At 42.4% G+C, this 26135-nt stretch overlaps 3 protein-coding genes across 9 annotated transcripts in view; 1 reads left to right on the top strand and 2 right to left on the bottom strand.

Moving 5' to 3' along the window:
* LOC122883315 (metabotropic glutamate receptor 7-like) overlaps positions 1–12065 on the bottom strand; it is a 95062-nt gene extending 82997 nt beyond the window's left edge. Inside the window, exon 1 of the mRNA XM_044211802.1 lies at positions 11928–12065. Within this exon, the coding sequence (XP_044067737.1) occupies positions 11928–11933 (6 nt within the window). The 5' untranslated portion in view covers positions 11934–12065. The remainder of the gene's footprint in view (positions 1–11927) is intronic.
* LOC122883317 (amphoterin-induced protein 3-like) lies at positions 3751–10687 on the top strand. Of its 5 annotated transcripts, none has more exons than XM_044211810.1 (2): positions 3751–4019; positions 5501–10687. In XM_044211810.1, exon 2 carries the CDS (start codon positions 5549–5551, stop codon positions 6929–6931), a length of 1383 nt encoding a protein of 460 aa, XP_044067745.1. In that variant the 5' UTR covers positions 3751–4019; positions 5501–5548; the 3' UTR covers positions 6932–10687. The 5 variants fall into 5 exon arrangements, with proteins under 5 accessions (XP_044067745.1, XP_044067744.1, XP_044067743.1 ...); XM_044211809.1 differs by lacking the exon at positions 3751–4019 and adding an exon at positions 4250–4483; XM_044211808.1 differs by lacking the exon at positions 3751–4019 and adding an exon at positions 4250–4532.
* A 1016-nt stretch (positions 12066–13081) lies between the features above and the next one.
* Positions 13082–25855, bottom strand: tasorb (transcription activation suppressor b). 3 transcript variants are annotated; one of them, XM_044211798.1, is made up of 23 exons: positions 25400–25855; positions 23746–23891; positions 23402–23494; positions 23238–23310; positions 22804–22895; positions 22577–22711; positions 22328–22452; positions 22164–22195; positions 21663–21768; positions 21318–21421; positions 20849–20958; positions 20245–20317; positions 20052–20126; positions 18914–19759; positions 18049–18359; positions 17840–17942; positions 16887–17734; positions 16283–16405; positions 15853–16012; positions 15652–15760; positions 15339–15517; positions 15041–15175; positions 13082–14848 (listed from the first exon to the last, which is right to left on the bottom strand). In XM_044211798.1, exons 1-23 carry the CDS (start codon positions 25701–25703, stop codon positions 13605–13607), a joined length of 5526 nt encoding a protein of 1841 aa, XP_044067733.1. In that variant the 5' UTR covers positions 25704–25855; the 3' UTR covers positions 13082–13604. The 3 variants fall into 3 exon arrangements, with proteins under 3 accessions (XP_044067733.1, XP_044067734.1, XP_044067732.1); XM_044211799.1 differs by having other exon boundaries at positions 13082–14845; XM_044211797.1 differs by having other exon boundaries at positions 16887–17942.
* Positions 25856–26135: the final 280 nt, after the last annotated feature.

Genomic DNA, 26135 nt, shown 5'->3' with positions numbered 1-26135 from the left:
ATGAAATCCCTATATTATGTAAATGAATCCTTATTGATTAGGACATAATGGATTTTCTAAGATATGTCAATCTACCATAAGTAAACTGGAAGGGGAAGAGGCTAGAGGCTTGGCTCATGTCCTGTCTGTCTGTGTTGATAACCACAGAGCAGGAGATGAAAGGTGGAGAGGAGAGGTGTAAAAAAGTGATGTGGGGAGATAAGAATTGAGAGGATAAACCAAAGGAGAGAAGTAGAAGATGAGAGGAGAGGGGGCAAGAAGCAAAGGAAAGGAGCAAGAGGAAGGTTTAGTGGATGAACAAAGCAGAGAGAAAGAAGATATGAGAGAAGAGGAGAGAAACAAGAGATGACAAAAATGTAGAAAAGAAGAGGAAGGAGATGAGAGGATAACAGATAAAAGAGCAGGGGAAGAGCAGACAGCCTGCTACCCCACAGTCACGTCACGCAATTTACTATGTTCTGGCCCATAATGTTTTATAGCACAATCACTGATAGCACAGTAGTCAGTAGTGATCTCATTTCACAAACCATATCCTTCAGTAATGTGAACACAAAGGGAGAAGCAGAGCCATTAGCAGTGTCCAGTACTGCTACTCATGCATAATTGGCTTCCATGGTAGGAAGCAAGAAAGGGTAAACAGCAAGCAATCATATTAACTCCTGTGAGTCCTAATTGAAATCCGTTCACAATCAGCGCAGATAATAGAGGCTGAAGAGACGTGGAGCTGTTCATACCCCGAGCCCTCTTTCCTGCACACTGCTCTCTGTGTATTGACATGCGTGAAGAGTGGGTTTGCATTATAATCAAGACTTATGCTTGATTCCATCAGCCGGTTAGCTTAGCTTAGCATAAAGACTGGAAGCAGGGGTAAACAGCTAGCCTGGCTCTGTGTAAAGGTAAAATAAATCTGCCTAACAGAAAAGCAAGCCTTCTTAAGGTGCTTAAGCAGTCCGGCATCAGATTTTTTTAAGCGTATTTCCCAAAATGTTGAACTATTCCTTTAAGAGTGTGTACTGAGATTAGCCTTCAATTCTGACTATGCAATTATGTCTACTAGTATGTTTCATTTTAGGGTTTTTTTCTCTTTCATTTTTAATTCTATAAATCTATATGTTATAGTTTTTCTTTAAAAGTATTTGTTTTTTTTTTTGTTTGTTCTTATTCTTTTATGTAGCACTAGCACTAGTGATAGGGGAAAGAAAAAGAGTGCATTGGATGCTTCACCATTCCAGTTTAGGCTTAAACCACTAGATGGTGTGCTTGTCTCTTCACACTTACGGTATACTACATCCACCAGATGGGTTGAGTGGAGAGAAGCTAGAGTCATATTGTCTACAAGCATACTTATGCTACATATAAAACCACTATTTCACCAGGTTTTGGGAGTTTTGAGTAAGAGATTCTCAAATAATGCAGTGCAATCACTATGAATACAGAGCATATGGAGCAGCTGAGCACCTCGTCATGACAAGCAAACAATCCTGCACTGTCTGAAACTCTTTTCAACAGAGAGCTCATCCAGACTGCAAATTCGCCGGGTAGAGAAAAGACTCAATCCTTCGAATCTTTATCCAGGCACTGACTCATTCATATTTGAGAGTCTGGCTGTCAGCCATGCTAACAAAAAGCTGTTGAAAGGCAGAATAAATACTGAACAAATGTGTGTATGTTCGGTTCAAGGGTTCATAATTGGCAGACAGAGGCTATGGAAACACTTCAGCTGCAGGGTTTACAGAGCTGCGTTTTGTAATGTTGTATATTTCAGTGCATTAATGTGGCAGTCAGGCTTGCTCATGTGTCTCGTCTTGCCCTGTCACTTATGTCAAATATTTATTCAATAATTAACATAGAGCTTGACATTGTTTATTGTTAAGTCTTCAGTTTCAATGTATATTTCAAATCCCATTACAGTATGTTATTAAAGGAAAATATAAAGCAGCTAGTTGGTATTAAGATATTGTGGACATTGTCAACATAATTTCAAGACCCCTTTATGAGCCAAGCATTCATTTTAAGTAGAGGAAGAATAATAACAGAAGAAGTCTTAAATACATTTATGCATTCCTACATACCAGTGCTTTAATGTTCCAGAAAAATATTCTTCTTGCATCTGAGAATATAAAGCTTTATGTTATCGACTCTTAGTGAGCTTCACTGCTTATCAAGGGCAAGATAAGAGCTGACATTTCCCAGTGCTGTTGTGTGTTTCTTTTTTCCCCTTCTCCACTGCAGCAGATGGTAAAGAGAAAATCACTTTCTGCTGAGGGCAGGATGCATCAGGGTCAGGGTTTTTAAGCTTTGAGGTCCACCCTGAACTTGGCTGATTTGACAGGACTATTTTGCATTCGCGGAGTCTAATCAAATATATGCGGAAGAAGAAGGTGGGATTTGCAAACCAGCTTGATACAAAGATACTGATTAGATTAGGGATTTTAACAGAACAGCAGGCTGGAGCCACACGGTCCAATCTGACAACAGACACATACAGGAACAATCTCCCCTTTTTCCACTTAGTGGAAAAAGGGGGAAGAGATTAAGAAGGAGTTAATATTGACATTCCAGAGAACCTCATTCTGTTGAAAGTACACAGATTATTACTGTATGATGAGAGGCAATCAGCAGAAAAAGGCAACAACAATTGTCTTACAATTTAAGTGAATAAGTCTGCACAGAAACTCGATATCTCTTTGTCTTGTTTAACTGTTCATGCTTTGATTGAATTCATCTCCAAGGACAACGACAAATGATTGCACTCGAAAAGGACGCATCCTTTACAGAATGCAAGTCAATACTGAAAATAATGAGGCACTGAAATGTTCAAGTTATGTCAACAGCAGCAAAACAAGGACTGCCTGAGAAAAAGAACATGTTGCCCTGCACAATTATACTGTAGCTAAAAACAAATGCAGCCACTGACATCATGCTGGCACAATGATACACCTTATTTAAATGCCTCATATGCTTATATTCTTCTGAGCGCACCAAACCATGAATCATTACCAGCTTATGCAGATGAACACACTGGTTTATAGGTCTTATGTGATCCATTTGCAATTACGGACTTAGATAAACACTACATACATGATTGGAGCAGCCCATTGAACAAACAGGAGCATTACATAATACCTTAAAACAATCAATCAATGAAACATGAATATTGAAAAAGCTATTCGGACAAAGGTTTTCTTTTCAGTAGGACAAAGTTCAATTTGCAGGAAAACAGACAAATTACTGTGAGGCCATTTGAGCCATGATATAAGCCACCTACACCTACAAGGAGGGCCTGTTTAGAATCCTTTTCTAACATATCTCAAATGTACATGTGTGGGTGTATATATTTCTTACATGTTCCAGCCAAGCTGATGACTAGCCTTGGGACAAGATTGTGTGTAATGCCACAATGCCAAAGATGGTGATAGCTTGTTCATTTCAGCACAAATACATCCAAATGTGTTTTCTTAACCTTAATCCTATACTTAAACACTGAGGGGGAATATTCTAAACTGATCTCAGACTTAAGCCTTACACATTACATTCCCCTTCAGTTTCCTGCATCCATCTTCATATGGACGCCGCATCTGCTCCCTTCAGCCCACCTTTAGAGAAGTGAACCCCATCCAGTGATCCTGAATCCACGGGGAATCGGCTATGTGCCTTTGCAGAGTGAGTGAGTGAGTGAGTGGGAGTCAGTCAAAGCCCCAAGCACTTAGAGGGAGGGGGTGGAGGGTTGGGGGTAGCAGTGAGGAGGTGGCTGCTGGGAGGCAAAGCTAATTCACTGTGACAGAAATCGGAGCTGTCAGGACCACCATGACCAAGCAGCATGGACAGCATATATCCAGTCAAACCCACAGCCAAGGGGAAGGAGGGATGTTGGGGGCTCAGGAATAAAGGAGGGGATGTACTGATTAAGGCACTTAGAGAGAAAGAATGTGTGTGAATGTGTGCGCGTGTGCGGGGCAGGCAATATCTATCCACTCAAAACCACTGAAATAGAAACGACAAGGTATGGAGGCACACAGGTAAGAAGAGACCCGCGCAGCCAGAAAGGCTTTCAACACAGAAGGTGACAAAATACACAGAGAGATAAAGAGGGATGGACAGGATTCGCCAAATTCAAGAACTCCTCTGGGATTATTTGTGAAAGGTTACTGCATATCACATGTAACATTCATGAGGAAAGCTATGTTAATCTGTTAGTAAGCAAAACACTAAAAGTTTAATGGAATAGAATATTAATAGAATATTGTGAGAAAATTGATATTGTTGTGAGAGGGAGAATGAAAGACAGAGAGCGGGTAGGGCAGCCACCAGCATCATTACTTAATGATGAGAGAGGGAGACACAAGGCTGGTCTCTAAATGACACAGAGAAGAAGGAGGGGATTGTGGGAGATTAAGTGAGCTCTGTGCTGTTTGCTATACACTGCAAAGCACTGCAGGATGTTTGTTGAGCAGCACTCTCATTTGGGACGAGGAGAAAGCCGGTAGGGGGACCTTAAACTTGGCTGAGGAGAAAGGCGAAAGCATTGTTCCGTGAGTGCCTCGGGAGGAGGATCTGAGAAGAAGATAAGGATTAGACAGCAATGTTTTGGGTATTCATTTATGGGATACAACTTCGAAGGAGAAAAAGCGCAGTAAAGTTGGAGTCTCATGTTGTCGCTAAGCAGTTTACTTTTGATTTGTGGTTCGGAAGTGTTTTTTTCTTTTTTTGGAGGGGGGGGAATGGGATTAACTAAGTGAGCCAAATTGCTTACTTGTCTGGAAGTGGTATGAACTTTTGTCCTTTCTGCCTTCAAATTCATACAGACTTACAGCGGGAAATGTGTTTGAACTGATCGGTGATTAAATATTCAACTTTACGTCACTTGATACTAATTGAGAAGAAACATCTTTTTAAAGGTGAAGTATCTCCCTCTGTGCGTATGACTTTTAAACACTAAGCTCTCGTAATGTGTTTAAAAGTTTGCTACTTAGTGGACAATGCTTTGGGACCTCAACAACTACTCGATTAACTGACCGATAGGAAATTCATTGGCAACTATTTTGATAATCAGATTAATCATTTTGAATCATCGTTTTAAGAAAATTAATGTCAAAATGATCTGATTCAAGCTTCTCACATGTGAATATTTTCAGTTGTTCAGTATTGATTAATCGAGAAAAATAAATTAATAATCGAAAATCATCATTAGTTGCCGCCCTACAATGATTACTGAAAATAAAGTGTATTATTTCTGCATACATAGAAACAACTCTAACTAGACTGAGGTGAGTGTTTGTGTTTCAAAAGCTGAAAAGACTTTTCTGGGGCAAAAGGGATTTGTGGCTACTAGAATTGAACCATTATTCATCTTCTGCCATAGATAGTGAGAGTTCCTGTATGGCATTAACCTTGAAGTCATATAATGTGTCTGTTGAATGGCTAAAAGCAGCAGGTGGGTCAAAAAAGAATAGCTTTTTAATATATCATGCTGTTTCTCATTTGATCCTTATCTGACCAGGGAGAACCAGAAGGATTAGAAACCCTGAAGGACCCGACTTCCAGAAACATGACACCTGGACTGTATACAGGCCCTCTCCTTGCGCTGCTCTGTCTCCTCCATGGCTCTGAGGAGACCTGTCCATCCATGTGCCTCTGTGTATCTGACACAGTGAGCTGTAGCTCCAGTGGTCTGGCCAAGCTACCTTTGTCCCTGCCCTCCTTTTCTGTCACACTCGACCTCAGCCACAACCATCTATCCTGGCTGGGTCCGGATGGCTTCAAGAGGATGCCCAGACTGGAAAACCTCCGGATGGCCCACAACAAGCTCAGCTCCCTGGGCCATGGGGTGTTTCAAAATGCCTCCAGCCTCAGGCTCCTTGACCTGTCCTCCAACATGCTGCATGTGGTGGAGCAACACTACTTCCAGGGGCTGTGGAGGCTAGAGGAGCTCCTTCTCTTCAATAATAAGATCTCACAGGTAGAGGCTGGCGCTCTGAGCGGCCTGAGCAGCTTAAAAATGGCCTACTTCAGCCTCAACCAGATCACACACTTCCCATTCTTCTCCATCCAAGACCATAGTCATCCTTTCCTGACTATGCTGGACCTCTCATCCAATCGTATGACTCGTCTGCCATGGGAGGATGTGAAAGCTTTGCCCGGGTTGGTGCAGCGAGGGCTGTACCTCCACAACAACTCTCTGATCTGTGACTGCTCCATGTACAGTGTGTTCTGGCACTGGAATCTGAGGGGTTATGACTCACTAAAGGACTTTACGGATGAGCACACTTGCACCATCTATGGGGACCCACGAGCATCCATCCGGTTCCTGCGACACACCCGCTTTTTCCACAATTGCACTGTGGAAAAAGCCGTCTCACAGCCAGTGACTGTGCTCCTCTCCAACGTGTTGGTTTCAGAGGGAGAAAGAGTGCGTCTAGACTGCCAAACGTCCCTGAGTAGCACAGACCTCTCATTTACATGGCTCTCCCCCAGCAAGGGGTACATCACCCAGGCCAGCATAAATGACACGCTAATTAGCCTGTTTGCTAATGGTACCTTGGAGATCCAAGCAGCCAAGGTCAATGACACAGGTCTGTACGTGTGCACAGCGGTGGATATTAAACAGGCACTGAATGCAACCCGTGAGGTGAATGTGACTGTGCTGCTGCCTGTAGCAGAGTCATTCAACACCGGCTACACAACGTTGCTGGGCTGTGTGGTGACCATGGTCTTCATCCTCATGTACCTCTACCTGACTCCATGTCGCTGCAGCTACTGTAAACAGCCCAAACCTCCACTCATCCCCATTGCGGCCTACGACCCCAGCACCCTAACTTCTGTTTTCTCCCCCTCCACAAGACAGCAGCCCAAAATCCAAACTAATAAGCATGTAGCATTCATGGAGCCAATGATAAGTGAAGAAGGAACAGAATTAACACCTGAAAGTTGATGCTGAGCAGGGTTTTTTCTTTTCCTTTTTTGGGTTGGAAACAGAAGACGTCTGGACAAAGCAAAACTCCTTACTCAGGAATTAGCGGCGAGATGCAATCAGAAGTGAGTGTTAACACTGTAAAGGGAAAAAGAACATCATGTCTCTTTCCCGACTCCCAGCTGCAGTTAAAAGGCCTTCTAGACAAAAAAAAGCAATATCTCCTGTTCCAATTGTGCTCTTCTCTGTCATCTGGCCCGGTAGTCGAAATTAAAGTTTCAACTTTGGTTTATTACCCTCAGTGTACTGACATTGCTAAATCACAGTAGAGCCATTATCATCCCTAAAAATCAGCTAATAACTTCTCTGTGTACTCAGGTACAGCACTAGGGGGGAATATTTCTCGTGAGATCAGAGAATGAATCTGGCTCACTTTTCACAGAAAGTGTTAAACAAGGATTAAACCCCCCGGAAAAATGCTGCAAGTTTATGACAGTAACAGACAGCAGGAAGTAAGTTCAGCCTGTGTATAGTTGAGTTGAGGTGCTCCATATTTAGTGTGGAAGAGATAGGCACTAGCACTGCACCAGCTGAAGATAACTTAGATACAGCAGATATTTCTTAAAATATGTAGCTTAAACATGAAGCACCTAAAACTCTAACTCCTGAAAACTTCTGTTTCCTGTGTTCTTAATAAAGGATTTGTTCCCTTTAGATCAGTTGCCTGCTCTGCTGATATAGTTTTGGTTTTGAAGGCAATTTTAGCAAACCAATTACTATCATATAAAAAAAGAAGAATTAAGATACAGCAAGAAAAGCAATGAATGTTTCTGTGCAGAAGCCATAGCTTTCAGCAAACATTTAAAAATCTTATCTAGCAGAAAACAGAGGTGCATCCTGCAGTGATCCATCATAAATATATATATTGCATATAAACCTGTTGTATTAATCTGGCAGGGAAAAACAATGACTCTCTATCTGCGCTCTGCTTATCTGGCAAATAGTGAAGTACAGAAATCAGGAGTGTCAACAAACCAAAAACAAACAGCAATTGGACTGCTCTTCAAAGACGGCATCTCTTTGATCAAACACAGCTGAGCACTTTGAACACTGCGGAACAAACACAACCACAAAATTTTAACTGGAGTGACAAATACTTCAAGCAGCTCTGACGCAAACCCCGAGGGGGGCATTACTTTGTATAGCTTTGTTTTTTCCTTAATTCAGTGTAACATGCTTCAAATGACAGAATAACACTCTGCAACGCTAGAGATGAAAGAAGATGCTGAAGAAGGACTTGCATGCACTGCAAGTGTGTGGGATGAGAACATGAAGTCGATGACATGAAAAAGGGTGGCTGGGGATGATGGGATGTTCAAAACCTGATGAGACAAACAGTAGCTTCAAAAGAAACAAATCAATTTTAATCTTAATGCAAACACTAGGTGAGACTAAGGATTGCATCGAGATTGAACAGGATTAGATGTAATCCTTTATATAATGTCAAAGAGAAGTCGTCAGTAAGCACACATCTCACAAAGGACAGCATGTTGTTAGAGAAGGGGCATTTGATTATTTCTAAATCCTTAATTAAAACTCCTTTCAAGCCCGAGGAGACTAATATTGTTGTGCAACTTGAATGTAAATTCAGACAAAAAAAGGTGGAAATCTGAAATCAAATGGGCAGCCGTGCATGAAACTGGGACAGATTAACTCTTTGACAGCACTGAGTTTCATCACTATTAAACTCTCAGGGATTAAGCAAAAATCTGTTAGACTAAGAGAGCACTGTGTTATGATGCACCACTCTGTTTAATCACACTGCTACTGACTTGTTACATTTAGCAAAGTTTAAAATGTTTTCACCATGGTAAGCAACATTCAAATTCCTGAACAAAGATTACGTAACATGCCGCTATGTGCCCATGATGTAACATCATGTATCAGAGTCTTTCATGACCCGTTGTTTTTCAGAGACAGTGTACTAGAGACATTACACGGTGTGATGAGTTGGGGTTAGGTTTTAGGAGATTACAACGAGGATAAAAACCAGGTGCTTTGTCAATTTCAATGTTTTTAAAACCCTCTAATCTGGTTCCGCTCTCTGACACAGCACACACAGCTGGGTTGGGATTTATTGTTTCTGATATGATTAGCAGACAGGTTAAAACATAGAGGACATGATGTGAGCATTTCATTAAGGGCTTTCTATTTCACAGAGGGTCCACTGGTGACCCTGGTTATGTAAGCACACTGCTGTTTTAGGGAATCAACCTCAGTGTAGGCAGCATGCCAGAGTTAGAATGAGTAAAGTTAGTATCCCGATGCCATTTGGTATCCAGTGTTTTATTTTAACATTGTGACAGCAAGTACTTTACTGATAATGGGAGGCCTCAGCAGTGTATTTTCAAAAAACGTGGTATAAAAAGCACAGCATAATTTTGCTCTATCAAATTGTCACACGCATTCCTGCTCATTTGAAACATGAGGAGGTAGTGAATAGTTTGCTGAAATCAGGAGCACTGCAATATTCCCTGTTTCATTTGCTCTAACATTTACACATTAATAGATAATCCTAATAATTACACTTTAAAATAACATGAATTTCTAGGCTACACAGAAAGGTGCAGGTCTGTATAGCTCAGTCTGTCTGCAAATTATCCTGAACAACTCTAACAAATTACCCAGATGTAAAGGAAGGAGCTCTTGATGCTTTAAAATATGCCTTTCTCCAAAGCAAAACACTCCATCAGGCTTCAATTAAAGCATGCACTTCCCTTTCCAGATTAATTGTTTTCCCCTAGTTCGGCTGGGCTCCAAGGGATTCAAAATCATCTTATTCAAGAATCTAATTACTGTGGAAGGGGAGTCTAACTCTGAATAGCACAAGTTGAATTGCTTTCACTATTGGAGGGTTGCCTTGACTGTCAACGGGGGCTATTACTGAACTGTCAGAACACTCATCAGGCTGGAGTGGAGGCGTCCAGCTGTGGCAGATACATACACATCTTTCAGACGCTGCGACACCCACATACGCAAGCTCAGTGGAGGCCCAATGTCACCAAACCGACAAAAACCCTTATTTCACTGTAATTGGACACTTTACTTGGAATATGTGCTTGAGAAAAACACACAGCATTCATTTCAGAACAGCCCACCAGCCAGCTATGCTATACTGTAGATCTTTTTTAGGAGGTAGGCTGCTTGCTTCCCAAAAAAGACTAAAATCAATGTGAACTGCTGCACACCAGACAACAGACTCTTTATCATAGCTCTGCGCTAAATATGAGCGCAGCCCATTTTTCTGTGTTTTCGAAGCAGCTGGATGTCCGACATGTCAAACAGGATCCTAGTCTCAGTCAGATTACTGCGGAAGACATTGCACATGAATGCCTCATTAATCAAATGTATAGATCTATCACATTTTATTACAAACAAACAGAACATATGCAGTGATACACCCTAATCTAAGCCATTCAGCATATTGGAAGCAGTATCCTGGCTCACTGTCTCTCTGGGGCTGTTATGTGCTTCAGTGAGTAGAATTTAGCTGGATATTATAAGATTTGACAGGTACAATGACTCAAAGTATTTTAAGTTTTATATTGTTGCTCATGACCACTTTTCTACAACATCCTCTTGTCTTTTTATTCTTCCTCTGTGTTCAGCTTGTGTCATTTCTCCTACCAGCTTTATTGTATCATGTGGTAATGGTGCTTCCCTTGTTATTATCTGTCACACTTGTCCAGTAAAAGACAACAATGAACTTTGATGAAATATGGATTTATCATTTCTATTAAAAAAGACCTTTACTGTCAGAGACAGTACAGGTACTCTATCTACAATGTCTTATAGTGTCAGTGATACTCAATAATGTACTATATGGTACTATTTTTTGTGCCATTCTAGCGGCATGGCTCCAGGGAGGCAATGTTGGTTGGTCCACCACTTTAGTTCAGACTGAAATATCTCAACAGCTAGAGGATGGATTGCCATGACATTTTGAACTAATATTCAAGGTCCTCAGACGATGAAACTTGTTGACTTTGGTGATCCCCTGACTTGAGGGAATGAGGTTCCATTCCTGCCAAAATTATGTCACATGCACACTGTCTATGTCAACTGAACATGTGACCAAACATTTGTCTTTGTCAATTCAACTTTTAACTGTACTTCTGTCGTCTTGTTGCTCTCCCTGTCGTTTGACTGTGTTGTGAATGTCATCATGATGTGACATTCTCCCTGACGTTCTGTGTCATTCTGCATGTCTGCGCCTCCATGCTATAGTTTTTAATTAGCTACAGACACCATGTTATTCCCTGTATTTCACGGTTAGTGACAGAAAAAAATACTGTGATAAAAAATGAGTTTGAATTGTGTTGACATATCTGATCGACATGCAAAACAACACAGTCAAACGACAGAGAGAACGTCAAATCAGGATGACATTCATAACAACACAGTCAGGCGACAGAAGTACAATTTAAAGTTGAATTGACACAGACACGTTTTGTCAGGTGAGCAATCAACATAGGCAATCTGATTGTCAAAATAGTTTTGTCACAACTGAAGTGCAGTTCAAAGTTGAATAGGCAGACAAATTTTTTGTCACATGTTCAGTTGACATAGACAGTGTAAGAGACATCATTTTGGCACAAATGGAACCTCACAGACTTTTCTTCTAGCAGGATGACATTTATGGGTTTTAATAAAATATCCTACTACTACTACTACTACTACTACTACTGGATGGATTGGCACAAAATTTTCCAACAACTTAAATGTTTAGGTTTACTGTTCTCATCAGCCTCTAGCCCAGGTAGCTGTTTTCAGCAAAAAAGTTATGATAAATCCGCTCTCTGCCAAGCACCAGATAGCAAAGACATAAAGTTAGCAACTAGCTTAAGGCTAGGTGGCTGGCTAACATAGTGGAGTATTTAGCGGTTATTTAGATATTTCCCTCAATTATTGGTGGAGAACAAAACAGAGCTAAAGGGAGAGTGAATATTGGACTTACATTCATCAGGTAGTCAGAAACACGACTCCAACTGAATCTGCTGGATGTGTAAACAGGCAACTGTATGCTAACAGGTTAGCTTTATCAACTTTAAATGTGACACGTCAATGTTGTGTTTACAGCTTGTTTCTGCTGCCCTCAAGTGGCCAAAGAAATCAGTTCAGGTTGTTTAAAGAGACATTATATTCCTGCCATTTACTAAACAGAAATGTAATATATATTCCTTGATTACATTTTTTAAACAAAATATATAAGAATATATCAAATAATATACACAATACACACTGATATTTCATAAAATGAATTCCTTATATTTGTTATAAGCTTTGTCTGAATCTCATTATGTTTTATATTCAGTTTTATTATTTCCCGCTATTTTTTCATTGTTTTATATTTATTTCCCTTCAAATATATAGAGTTCAGTCATTTATACCCAAAAGGCTTAAGACTGTATTTGTGGTGGGTGTTCCAGGTCTAAATGCAACTGTCAAGTGTGTGGAGTAGGGTGCTGTAAAAAAACATTTTGCTCAGTGTTTGTGTGATGGGTCTTAGCTGCAATTGATTTAATGGGGGAAAAATGTTCTCATAGTTTCCAAAGCTACCATGGCACATCTATTGCACAACTGGAATGGGGCTCTGGAGATAAAAGTGTTAACCTATTTTCCACATTAAAAGGAAACGGCGCCCTCTGGTGTTTAATCTCCACCAGATACTAACTCCACTGAGTTCATGAAACAATACAACAGCCCCACACAGTTAGGACATCAACCCTCCTTTCTGATCCCTTCAGTGGGGGTAGAGTTAGGGGCCAATGGCACTCAGCATTAAGTCTCAAAAGGATTATAAGTACTGCATTTCCTCCAAACTTCTCTCCACTAACAGCTTACCCAGCTGGAGAAAATATATTTAACTGATTTCAACTGCAGTGCCCTGTGCCTTCTTGTCATGGCCAGAATGTAGTATTTAAAGGCTTGTTTTTAATATGCTAGTTAAGGTATAGTTTTTATGAGCATCAATACACCTTGAGTTTGTCATAGAACTCTGACCTGTTGAGAGTATATTAAGAAATAATGCTTTAATTTCATCATTTTACTTAGGAGTGCTGTAGGTTGCTTAAGAAAAATGGAGTATGATTGAAAGGACAGTAAGACAGCTGTGATTTATATTTTTAATGTTTTGCTTGACACTGTCATCAAACTGGTCACACAAATAAGATTTGAAATGTTTTATTTTAATAGAATTTTAGGACAACCAAATATGTAAAATAAAAAAAGAAAACCAACAGCAAAAGTGAAATTTCATTCACTGTTTTTTTTTTTTTTCTTTAAAAAAATATCAGCCTTTCCCCTTGTTCACAAACCGTTTCAAAACCGGGACAAACAGAAATAACATGATAAATTCCGAGAAGCTGGAAGGCCATTACATTTGTTGGCAAATATAAATATAGTGGTTTGAACAGGGTCTCAAATAGCTCACATGGAAAGAGTGTACATACAGTTTACACTACAGTAGGACACTCGGCACTGCCTGTATCAATTTTTATTAATGTAGAAAACCAGGATCCTTATTTACTGATTTAAATCAATGTGTTTATGACAAGGAAATATATACATTCAGCCAGCTCTAATAGTCTCTGGAGTATGGCGTTTGTGTTGCCCCTTTGATCATGTTGATTGTCTACTCAGGCGCATAATTGTGAGTGTATGTGTAGTCCGAGTAGTAATCCTGTGTCCCACCCCTGCCTGCTGGGTAACCCCAAGAGCAGGGTCCACCTCCAGTCCCGCCGCCCCGATCATGTCCTCGTCCTGGCCGAGGCCAAAGTCCTACTGGTGGGACCCCTCTCCCTCGATAGCTCCCTAAAGAACCAGGACCCATACCACCCCGCACAGGCCCATGATCCATCTGTCCAGGGATACCACCTATACTACCATAGCCCACCCCACACATTGGATGTGGAGGCAGGTTTGGTCTGACTACCGAGCCCCCCCTGGTGGCTACTGCGGGAATACCCACAGAAGCTCCAAGGTTGTCAGCGCAATTCACCTGAGTCCTGCCCCCCTGACAACCAGGGGTGCTGCCTCCCAGGGTTTCCCCAGTCTTAGGGAGCCCACTGGGGTCCACTGGGCCAGATGTGACCACACTCTGGCTGTTACCAGTTTCACAAGTGCTGGTCCCTGCTGTCCCCCATACACCCTCCCCAGGTCCACTGAGTGTCCTGTTGTGTTGCGAGGGTGTCCCGCTAGCATTTTTAGGAATGCCAGCCATGTAACCTGGCTGGGCTGAGTCACTATGGTCTGTATAGGGGAGGGAGGTAGTGAGCGGAGAGTTCCCAGCAGCCCCAGCTCCTCCAGTGTCCGAGCCATATGTGTGGCCCAGCATCATGAGGTGAGGGGGAGGTTTGACCTCCAAGGGGAGGGAAGCCAGGTTGGCTAGAGGTCCTGATGTGGCCATGACAGGTGGGGTTGGGACTGTGGCAGAGGCTGAGGGGCGGTATTCCTGTTCCTGGGTGCTGCTGCAGGGCGAGGCAGGATAGGCCGGGGAGGCAGCATAGCTAGAAGAGCCAGTGTAAGATGACCACGAGGCTGAAGGACACAGGAAGCTCTGGTGGGGATTCACAGGAAAACCTCCCGGTGACAAGCTGCCAATGTCTGAAGGGCCTATACCAATCTGGTTGGTGGCTTTGAACTGAGAGATGGCTGTTTTGAGAGCGCTGTAGTCAGACAGCGTTGGAGTTCTCTCGGGAGTGGCCTGCTGGTCCGGGAGTGGAGGACGAAACTCCTCCGCCTCTGGGGGAGGCGGCTGTGGAGGCTTCCCCTTCTCAACTTCCTGGCTCTGCTCTGAAGGATCCGATATGGTGGGTGGCTCACCATCATCAGAGTCTAATGACATGTCCTCCTCTTCCACACACTCATCATTCACTACTGGGAGAGCAGGAGAGAGCACAGAGGGAGAAATGGAAAAGTGGAGAGGAAGATATTATCAAACAAATGTGTTACAGATGCATTAACAGCATCAAACTCTGCTGCAAGATAACTGTATAGACCAAAAGGCAATTTAGCAAAGCAATTACACCACAGCAAAGTAACCCTAGCCCTGCTGTTGACGTTACCCACCAGTAGAGGGCGGTGTTGGTAGCTCATTCTGATTAATGGAGCCGATCAGACTGTGGAAACCACTCATAACGTCATCAATGCTGCCTATCACTATTCCATTTCTGGAGTACTGTAGGAACATCTCAAATGGCCTCTCTGGAAAAAACACATCCCAACAAGCAAAATTCAGTGAACATTTTAAATGAGTCAAGACAATAGTAAATACTTTCATATCATTCTAATAATGCACCTCAACACTGACACCTCACCACTGATGAAAAGATGTAGCCGAAGTTAATAATGATGAGGATGAAGATACCTGTGAGGAAGATAAGGTGCCGTTGTTGTGTGTGCTGAGCTTGGAGCTTGATCAGGCATTCCAGATCTGGAGCCTGACGCGTCTGGGTGTCACACTCGTGATAAGGGAGGAACTCCACTAGGTGCTTCTTCTGATAGGCTGTAAGGAGGTTCAGCAGTCCCATGGCATTGGTGTTTAACCTTTAAGAGAACAGCACAAGTAGATCCATACAGCGTCGGGATATTTATTCACAGCTTAAGTCTGACTAAAGATGCTAAAGATTATTTTGATTTGATTACTAGTATTTTGGGTAAGCTCCTACTGAGATACTGACCTCCCCAGTTCTTTAAGCTTCTTCTGGGACTTGCAGTGCACCTTCCACTGCCAGGGGTGTTCAGGAGTGCTCTGCTCCTCCAAGAACTTCAGCAGCCCCTGCAAACGATCTGGACAAAACAAGAGAAACAAGCTCTGAAGTATCGTCCAACTGATATTTCCATCAACTCGCACAGCTCCCACAAAGAAAAGTAAAACTTACCCTGTGTGATAAGGTCAGGGTTGAGGACAAACTCATCAGACACCATGAAGCCTCCAGACACAAACAGCTCATTATAAGTGTGGTTCTTGACATCATCCAGAGTGTCCACTCCAGCGAAGCTCACCGAAGGCAACTTCTTCAAAGACATCAGAGCCGGGATCTGCAGGGTGAAAAGATGACATTATTACAAATGGAGTTCTTCTATTACTTTTTGGTATTAAAACTTTGGTCATATAAAAAAATAAAATAAAACATTTTCATCTATCTATCTATCTATCTATCTATCTACAATGTGCAAATATCAATTAAAATAATTCAACTCAGCAACCAGATAATAAACAATACTCTGCAGCAGATGTGTTAGGATGCCATTATTTCTGTTTCATCACTGCCTGGATCAGCTGGTGCGGAGATAAAGAGGTGATTGTACCTTGTGCACGTGTGAGGCGATGTCCTCGTTCTGAATGATGATGAGGAGCTTATCTAAACTGCCGCTGTTTTCTAGAAACGTCTGCGGGCTGCACTCGCTGTTGCCAAGACTTTTCAAGTACTCCTTTGTAACAGACAGGAGAGACGTAATTGTTACAGACAGACAGATGAATGTGTCCTTCTCTTACACATACGAGTACTGAATGACTGACTGACAGAAAGAACTGATCACTGAGACATGGAGCACACAGCGACATAGAGGAGCTAGTGTAGCCTTTTACATTCCCACTGTAGACCTGTCTCCACTTGTGTGTGCCTGTGCAATTTACTACTGCAGAAAGCTATGCAACAAATCAGACGTAATAATAACACTTAGTAGTGCTGACACAATTTGATAATTTGATTAAGCTTTTGAATGGATAAAAAAAAAACTATTTGAAGACGTCATCTAGGGTTCTGGGAACTGCAGGGCTTTTTTTCACAATTCTCTGACATTTTATTGACTAAACGATTAATTAAAATAAAAAAAATCTTCAGACTCATTGATAATATGAATAACTGTTGCTGCTCTACTTTCAAGACCACATTGGAACCTTGTGTTGTACCTTTATCTCCTTGCAGACAGTGCTCTCCTGCCCCTCATCCCCAGAGTAGATGTAGAATTTGACTGTATTCTTAGTGACGTCCTTAAAGATCTCCACCAGGCTGCTGAAAACCTCAGGCTTCAGCTGACCAATGAGGCTGCCAGCCAGCAGGCCGGACCCACTCCCAGAAGCAGGGGCCGGCTTTTTGGAGTTGGACTCTGGAGAGTCTGGTGTGACTTGAGAGGGAGAATAAATCCCTCTCCCCGACTCTGTTGACGGGGCTTCTGTTTTAGCCTTAGTGGATGACGTCTCTTTGACAGTGACCATTTTACCACTCTGAGAGGAGGTGGTACTCTTCGACAGGGGAGGCTCTGCTTTAGTTTTGGAAGTCTGTATGGGGGTGGGAGGTGGTGTTGTAAGATTAGATGTTGTCACTGGGGGAGGTGGAGAAGTGACCTTACAGGGAGCAGATGGGGCTGGGATCAACTTGTCCATCTTCTCACACAGTGCTCTGACATGCCCCTGAATGGGGACAGGGGAGACGAAGGGTACAACAAAGTCTGAGAAGCAGCTGTTGGGCAGCCAGCAGTGGCGTGGAGGCAACCGCGGGGCTAGCTCCGAAGTATAGCAGATGTGGTGCGTCTGCATGATGTTTTTAATGTCAGAGGTGAGACTGTGAATTTCCTGGTTGAGTATGGTGTCCAGACTGATGGAGGGCCTGAAGGGGACTTCCTCTATGACCGGTAACGTGGGTGGTGCAGCCGCCTTTTTTACTTCCACAGCTGCAGGCGTCTTCGGCTCTGGGTAGCTGTCTGCCACTGTCACAGCCTCGGGCTCGGGCTTTGGCTCAGGGAAAGGCTGTGCTTTGTCTGGAAGAAAGCAGACAGGAAACTTATCACGATGACAGCCTTGTGAACCAGATCTAAATATGCATACAAGGAAAAGGTCTGTGTGCACTGACTGCTTTGAGGTACCTTCATTGGCGGGGTCAACCCAGGTCGGGTTGTCTGAGGTGTGAGCTTGCTCTGGTGGGGAGCCTGCGCTGAGTGGACTACCAGGGCTACAGTCCATGTCCTCCTAAACAGAGAAAACACCAGTAGTTATTTTTAGGTCTGCGAACGCATTTAATGCATGTTAAAATATTCCAAAACAACAACCCTAGAAAAAGCTGTTGACATCTCACCTCTGTGTAGTTTGTTTGCGATGCTGGCTCATTTTGTTTCCTAAGATCTGGATCAGGGATGACAGGTTCCACCCGTCCTGAACCCGTCGATGGTTCACCATGGTTTGACTGCACAGACATTGAACCCTGAGCCACGGCTTTGTTGAGAGTAGACAGGAGGATCTTGAGAAGGCGCTGGGTCTCGTTGACTGCTGAGGTGTTGGTGTTGCCACGAGCCCTCAGGTCAGTGTCATAGATGCCCATGCTTTCCATCACTGCTGTCAGATTGTCGCTCTGTCCACCCTCATCTCCGATCTCATCTGCTTGGGCTCCTAGCAAGATACATACCATTAATTAGAGGAATCTGCTATATATGGTATATTGGTGTACTAGAATATCCTGAGTTCTTTAATAACTAAAGCAGACTAACTAAAACAGGGATGTGAAGAAGGATATGTATTAAAGCAAATTTGTCAACTTTTAAAAGCTAAAATATTATTTAAAAAGGTGGAGCCTGAAACATAACCTTAACTGAACTTGAACCTGAAAAAAACTAACTCTCAAAAATTATGGTAGAAATTGTTGTACTGGCACACAGGATATGAACAGCTATGTGGATTAGCAACAAAAATGCATGCATCTTGACATGAAAGTGTCAAACGTAAACAATCAAAGTAATTTAATTTTGATGTAAGCCAATACACTAGCTGCTTGTTAATATAGTGGCAGTGGGTAGCAATGTTTTTATTTGTGAAACTAATATTCATTCTTTCAGAGGAATTGACTTGATTGGGGCAGTAGATGGAATTCTCAAAAAAATAAAAAAATAAAAATGAAAATAACACCATTTAAATAAATCTACATAGACAGCTGCAGCCCTCCTCACCTCTACTGGGTTCCCCATTGCTCAGCGGATCTGTGCGTTGGTGTTTGTTCATGCCCCCCCTCTCATCTCCCTCAAACTTCCTCTTCAGACTGTGGGCATCCCAAGCCCCGTCCTCTCCCTTTTCCTTCCCAGGATCCTTCACTAGCGCTTTCTTATGGAGCTGGATCAGCTTAAGCAACTGTTTCATCTTGTCTTTATCGTACTCATTCTGGGACAGCCGCAACCTCTGAGGGGGCTGAGGCTGGGACTCGATGTGGGACTTGTGCGGCAACTGTGCCCCATTAGAATGGGCCGACCCTGGCCTCCGTCTGCTGCTGTCTGGGGTTGGCTTCTCCTGTGCTGGCCTCTCTGGAGGTGGCCTCTCCTGGGGCAGCCTTTCTGGGGGTCTCTCTGCCCTGTCCGAGCCCCTGTCCGAGCCGCCCCAGTCAGAAACGGGGCTGTATTCCACTGGGGCCGGAGCAGGTGTGGGTATGGGTATGGGATTTCGTATTCTTTCAATTATGTCCTTTGCCTTGTTCAGAGGTAAAATGTAGTTAGCAGGGTTGTGGATGTAAGAACGCAGCACAGAATCCATGTTAAATTTGGTTCGGGACACTGAGATGGGGTTGGTCCGTTCGTCCACGTTATATTTGTAGTTGGGCAGAATAAACGGCCGCACCGTGCCTGAATCCATACGAGTTAGGTAATCGGTGGCCTGCCGCTCCACCCCAGAGCTCAGGTCCTTGCCTGGGTTGAGGCGCAACTTGAACAGGGCGTAGTGTAGCGCAGGGACAAAGGGCTCCATGGAGGACAGGACAGCAGGCTGGGGCTCCACTGTCAGCGGCTCTGGCTCGAACAGTCTGGATGCTACGATGGAGGACACATATGTCAGTGTCATATAAAAGATGTCTATCTGCACTATTCAAGTCTTTAGAGACAGGAGCTTAATAACAGCAGAAACAGGAGTCACAGTTATAACATGGAAGCCTTTCTGTTTTTTAAGTACTTTTTTTTTATAAAAAAGGCGGCGCGTTCAGTAGGTAGATCCAAACATTCTCTGTTTGCTAATAAAACCGTCCAGTTGGGAGCTTAATGCAGATGCTGCCACCAGGGCTCAGTCAGAAGAACAAGGGAAGGATAGATTGTGAATAATACTTACAATACTTGACAACCACTCTTGACTCCTGAAAGATGAATAATGCTTGCAGGTTCTTCTCCACCCGCCCCCGCCGCTCTAGAAAACAAACAGCAACGTTTTTTTTTAAAAAGCTGAACCCTCACCGAAGGGAACAAGTAGGTGTTCAACTGACACAAGAGAGGATTATGAGAGGAGAGTAAAAGCTTTTTGGCACCTTTGGACTCAACCATCTGAGATGAGGACAGCAGGAAGAGAAAGCCTCTGTCAAACAAGGACTTCACCAGCACCTGAATAAGGAGAGGAGACACTGCAGTCAGAAACAAACAGGTTGTATCATTATCAGATAATGTGAGCAATCATAATAGCGGTCTGTTGCTGGATAGGTTTGCACTTATCCTTGTGTACACTTGCCCTACATTGACAGGTTTATTGTATTTGTTAATAGTTACAAAAAAATAAACAAAACAAAAACAGCACGAGTTTGACAGATTTTTCCCTACACCATTTTCTTGTTAAAGAGGAAGAGGAACTGTTTATGGAACTACATCTACCTTAATTACATAAAATGATGATGCATAAATGCAACATTGTGTAACAAATTTTTATTCTTGTCCTTCTCTGTATGCTTTCTCAGATTTGCAAACAATACGGAGCCAAAGGAAAAGCTTTTTTGTATGAACTGGACATCCTGAATCTTTGAATTCAATTCAGGACTAAATGTATTATGTTGACAAACTGATTCAGTGAACTGTTTCTGTATCTTTTGGGGATTTTCAAGCATGAGAACCTTGTAGGAAAACAGCTACAGGGTGACTCACCATCCTGTCCCTCTCCAGTTTGTTGACCAGCCCTGCCAAGCTGCCGCTGGTTGGTTTACCTTTTCCATCCACCACCTCAAACAGGCTGCAGGACATCCCACACTTCATCACTGCGAACAAACAAAAGCAAGGTGGAATACAAAGCAGACCCATAACTCATTTTTTCTGTATGCTCAGTTCAGTTCATTTATATAGCGCCAATTCATAACAGACGTTATCTCATTGCACTTTTCCTATAGAGCAGGTCTAGACCGTACTCTTTATAATATCTTTATTGTATCTGAAATAATGTAAACACTTTGTTTAGAACTTAAACGGATTTAGTATGGTTTCTGTAATACACGATGCAGTGTATGCATTTAGAATAGCTTTAGAAATTGGATTTCAAGTAATGCATTACTGCCTACATCCCAAGGGCATTTTTCTATTATTTAATTATGAGATATACACATGTGGGGTCCGGACTGACCTTCCCGTGATGCGCTGTAGGTGTCCCAAGAAAAGAGCACAGAGGGAATCTTTCGCTTCACCTGCTCCAGCTGCATGCCCCGACTCAACTCCAGCCTCTCAGGCCTGCAAGGGAGCACATGGAGATTCATCAAAGAGCAAATCATAACAAATTCCAGAAAGAAACTACTTTCTGTATATTGCACAAGTTAATTCTAACTTCTACATCTCACCTGCAAGATATGTGCAGTCTTAAAAATCTTTTGTGGCAAAAAGTGTCTTTAATGATTAACAGAGGAAATTCTAGTTGCACTGCAGGTGTTTTCTAGAGATATGCAGGACTATGAGAGACTAAAGGTTTACTCACAGTTTGAAAGGAAGGTAGGGGCGCGAGGAGGATCTTAAACAGATTGGGAATAACTCCTTGCCCTTGTTCACCAGTGGACCGCTCCACACAGTGTAGCAGCTCTTCCCTGCAATGGCATCAACAGCACAGGTCAAAGGTCACACATGATACATACAGAAAGCAGGGCTCGTAACATTTCACAACTGCTGGTTTGTCTGTTTTTTTGACACATACTCCTCTTTTCAAATCTTGCAATTTGCAATCTTTGCAATTGAAATGCACTCTTCTGTAACTGACTGGTCAAACTGTTAGAGTTAGATCTTAGGTAGTTTGTTAAAGAAAAAATATTGCGATACCGATGAACATTATTGAAAGCTATTGACGATTCTGTTGCGTTTTCCACTCTTGGTGTAAAATGGCCTTTATACTTATCCCAGTTTACAGACATGACACTAATTCAAGACAACACATTATTTGCTTCATTACATATTTGTCAAATATAGAAGTTAAAAAATGCTTTACCTCTACTTCCTTCTGAGGAAATAGTGTTAAACCTATAAAGCAGAAAAACAGAAAGCTTGTTTACAAACATAGAACAGCGTGAAGATGTTACAACGTGTCTTGAAACCTCCCCAACCACCTGAAAATACTTGCTGAGTTTCACCATTTCCTGCAGGAATATGTACCTGTGTGCAGTCAGAGGAGTTGCTGCAGCCTCCTTGCCGTTGTACCGAAAGGAAACCACAGCATAGGGGCACACGTGCCTGGGCCGTGCCTTTATCTCATCAAATGCAAACTCAAAAAAATATTGCTAAAAGACAACAAGAAAGATACATTAAAACTTACAAATTCTGTCTAAGAAATAAATGAACGTAAAACATTACTTTGATAACACAATATATACAATAAGTGAATGAAAAAGAACCCATGCATACCTGTGTGAGCTCAAAAGCCCTGTAAGACAGCAAAGACGTAACCCTATTGGCACTTTTGGACAAGTGACAGTCAGACTTGGGTGTAGGTTCTATAGCATTCTTAGGCATGTTCTCATGGATGTGCTTTATTCGGCCCTGAGAAACAAAACATACTGGTGAGCTTAAAGTCCCATGAGAATTAGAAATCTGTCAACATCACAAAATGAAAAATAGAATGGTAGCCATACCCTCATAACTTTAAAAATGATCATGTCTCCAAACCAGCCCACATCAAAGGGATTGATTTGTAACAAATCAGAATATTTGGAGAGATAAACACCTACAATGACAAAAGAAATAAATTATAGGAAAAGCACCATAATCATACTCCATCACAATGCATTCAAGTATCATATTTATACTCTAAAAATCAAACCATGAGAATCATGTCGATGACTTGTTGATTTTTTTGAGAAAAACTCCAGACAATACTTTCATTCCTTGAAGGGGTAGTTAAGTGATATACTGTTGCATGTATCAGAGCCATTCCCAGTTGTTGATGAGGCCTGTATTAGCTGTCAATTGTAACTGTATCAGGTGCAGTAATTCCAAAGCAATCATTCCATCTACAACAATACATTCTCCTTTTAAGTCAACAGCAACAGGCAAGAGACTAACTTACCCTGTGATGGATTTCCTAGTGTCGTAATCCTGGAGTGTCCAACCGACAGACCCTTCTCGCAGGTCCACTGGACCTAGACATTCAAGAGAACATACAAAGATCAGAATCATGTAAAAAAACAAAAAAAAAAACATCATGCTTTATAACTTGTCCATCATAAACACCTTGGATTTTTCTGGATAAAGGAAGCAGTACGACTCAGTCATTTCTTGTTCAGTCCGCCCCTCCTGCTTCATCTCTCTCCGCTTCTCGATGAACTGGCACACAAAGGGAGTAGACACTAAATGAGATACAGCAGTCTGAACTATATATCTATATAGCACTATTTATATCTGAATTATAGCACTGCCGAGTCGTTTTAACATCTTAACTGTGAAGACTGCTAATTATTTCAATTGCATGATTTTGCTATATTTGGTTTCAACCTACAAAAAGGTTCCATTAATGAAAAGGGAGCAAATGAAACGCTCATGTTGACATCGTGGTGTGCAGGAAGACAATGACCAACCTCCTTCTCCAGCAGCTCATTGTGAATGAGTCTGGCCTTGCAGTACGAAAAGGTTCCTCGTGATGATGAGTCTAGGTAAAACGAGGAGATAATCTTCACAAGGTCCTCAAACTCCCTGCTGTCAGGAGGCAGAAACTGGTACAAGCCTGCACACACAGAAGTGAATCAGTGGATTAGCATATTGCATCTGCAGCATAGACCTGTGTGCATGTGCAGAGGAGGGTCAGTACAAAAAGTTGCATATCATATCAAAACTTTAAGCCGAACTGCAGGAGAGAGCAAAATCATCAAACTCATCCTTTTCTCTCATTTATAGGGTAATATTCCATGAATATATCAAGTCTAAAATGTATGTTTCTTTCTTACACGAGAAGAGGATACACATTTAATCTTTAGCTCAATATTTAAGTCACATGTTCTCATATAAAAAGGGAACAGGAGGAAGTGATGTGAACTGAGTGGTTGCAGGCAAGAATTCTTTGTGTATGTTTAGTACAGCTCAGTAGGTTTGCAATGAACCAGCTGCATCCTACACTGAATTTATTTCTAATGTGCGAAAGTCAGCTCATCAGAACAGGTTACTGATATATGTGCTTTGGGAATTATTAGGATTGGAAAAACACTTAACAATAGTAACAACAGTAAGTAGGAACCCCTTATATCAACAAACTGTACAGGTGACCGAGCCTTGTATTTGTCCATATTTACATAAGGTTTATGTTAATCCAAACGCATGCAAAGAAGTGAAACCACCACTAACTGGCTATCTGACTACGGGCAACCCGGATGGAGCGTCATCAGCCTCAAGCTGTGGGGTAAAGTAGTAAACATCCCTCATGTGAGGCAAAAGAATGAAGTCTGGCTCACAGTTGATAAGTTTCCAACTTAAAAGGATCAAAATGTTAAGTCCAGGAACTTCTGCTCAACTTTGCATATATTACAATTAACTGATGTATCATAGCAAGGTCTGTAACAACCACTATCCATCTTCCACTTTGCTAAGGGTACTATAGCCTTTTATATGATGGGGCCATATAGGGAGTATTGTACTCTGAGGAGTATTGGGTGAGGTGTAAAAGGGATGCTCTGAAATGCCAGTGACATAAAGCTGGGACAACGGGTGGGCAGCCCCACCTAGATTTCATTAAAAGTGGCATGGTAACGTTACTGTGAAAACATTTAAAATAGACGGGTGAGGTGGATAAATCTATGCCCTTCACTGAGGTCAATGAGACACCCAAATGTGTTCAGGTGATGGGTGCAACACACGCATGACACCAGCAGAATTATTCAGACTATGGTCACATGAAAGGTGAAGAAACCAAACAAGGTGGGCTTTCAAATGGGCAGTTCTCAAAGTGCAGCTTTCAGGCGCCTTCACAGAAACATAACGTTAGCTGCCTGCTACTCACTGGTTGCTTGGACACCTGAGCAGGACTACCAAAGTCTGCTAAAACAACTCAATATATCAATACTATCAATGTGCTTAAATAGTATGACGTTGATTTCATTTAAACCTAAAATGTCAGTGAAAATGTTGTTACAATAGCGAGACCAGCCAGCTATTAGCTAGCTAGTGGGCTAGCAACATGCAGCAGCAGAATTATGAAAGACAGGGCAGGCTCTGTTCAAAATTGCAGCGATATGGCACCACCTTTCCGTTCTTTTATCTTCCTCGGGATTTGAAAACCCCTCCGTGGCAGCTCTTCGCTCGGTCTCTGGCCTGGCAAGGGAGAACTGCTAAAGCTCCGAGCGTCCGCCTGCACGCTCCTCCGCCGCTCAGGGGCTTCTTGTTCGGGCATTACACTGTCTCCACATCCAGGCTGATCGCCATTTTGGTTGGCTGTGGCCGAGGTGGCGGCTGAATTCTTCGGGGGTTCGCCACCCTCCGGCTGGAGATCGTCCGTCTCGGTGCATTCTGAGTCCCTTCTCCCCACCGCGTTGGGGTTCAGGGCCATTTTCGGGCACCGTGCACGTAATACGGGCAATGTAGCTCTAACGATTACGGCGCCGCTTCACACACACACACTCCTTCTCACCCAGCCTCCGCCATTGTGAAAATGACGTACACGTTCTTCTCCACCACTGCAAAACGCTGCCGTCACTATGTTTACATACGAGAAAATCCGCACCACCAAGCGGCGTAGAGATGCACTGCGACTATTGATGTAGTGATTTATACAGTCTATGGAGTTAACATGGTGGTGAAAATAGCGCTCACGTTTAATAATACACGATAGGAATAAGATGTAGAATGCAGCCAAATATGTAAAAACCTGCTATGGATTCCCTGACTGGACATAATTACTCTACATTTTAATATCTTATTTTTGTATCACTATGCATCGATTTAACTTTTTAAACACCTATTTAAGAGCTATTTTCCCACA

This window comes from Siniperca chuatsi, linkage group LG10 (assembly GCF_020085105.1).
Source record: "Siniperca chuatsi isolate FFG_IHB_CAS linkage group LG10, ASM2008510v1, whole genome shotgun sequence".
NCBI classification, from domain to species: domain Eukaryota; kingdom Metazoa; phylum Chordata; class Actinopteri; order Centrarchiformes; family Sinipercidae; genus Siniperca; species Siniperca chuatsi.
Note: the sequence above shows the minus strand (reverse complement) of the source record. Positions and strands in the feature narration are given on the sequence as shown.

What these genes read in the sequence shown, in the direction of transcription:
- LOC122883317 (XM_044211810.1), top strand. Translation starts at nt 5,549, where the DNA reads ATGACACCTGGACTGTATACAGGCCCTCTCCTTGCGCTGCTCTGTCTC.
- tasorb (XM_044211797.1), bottom strand. Translation starts at nt 25,703, where the DNA reads ATGGCCCTGAACCCCAACGCGGTGGGGAGAAGGGACTCAGAATGCACC. An exon ending in ACTCCTCTGACTGCACACAG is followed by an intron (nt 22,196 to 22,327) that starts GTACATATTCCT and finishes TCTGCTTTATAG; the next exon opens with GTTTAACACTATTTCCTCAG. An exon ending in CCCTACCTTCCTTTCAAACT is followed by an intron (nt 21,422 to 21,662) that starts GTGAGTAAACCT and finishes GCTCCCTTGCAG; the next exon opens with GCCTGAGAGGCTGGAGTTGA.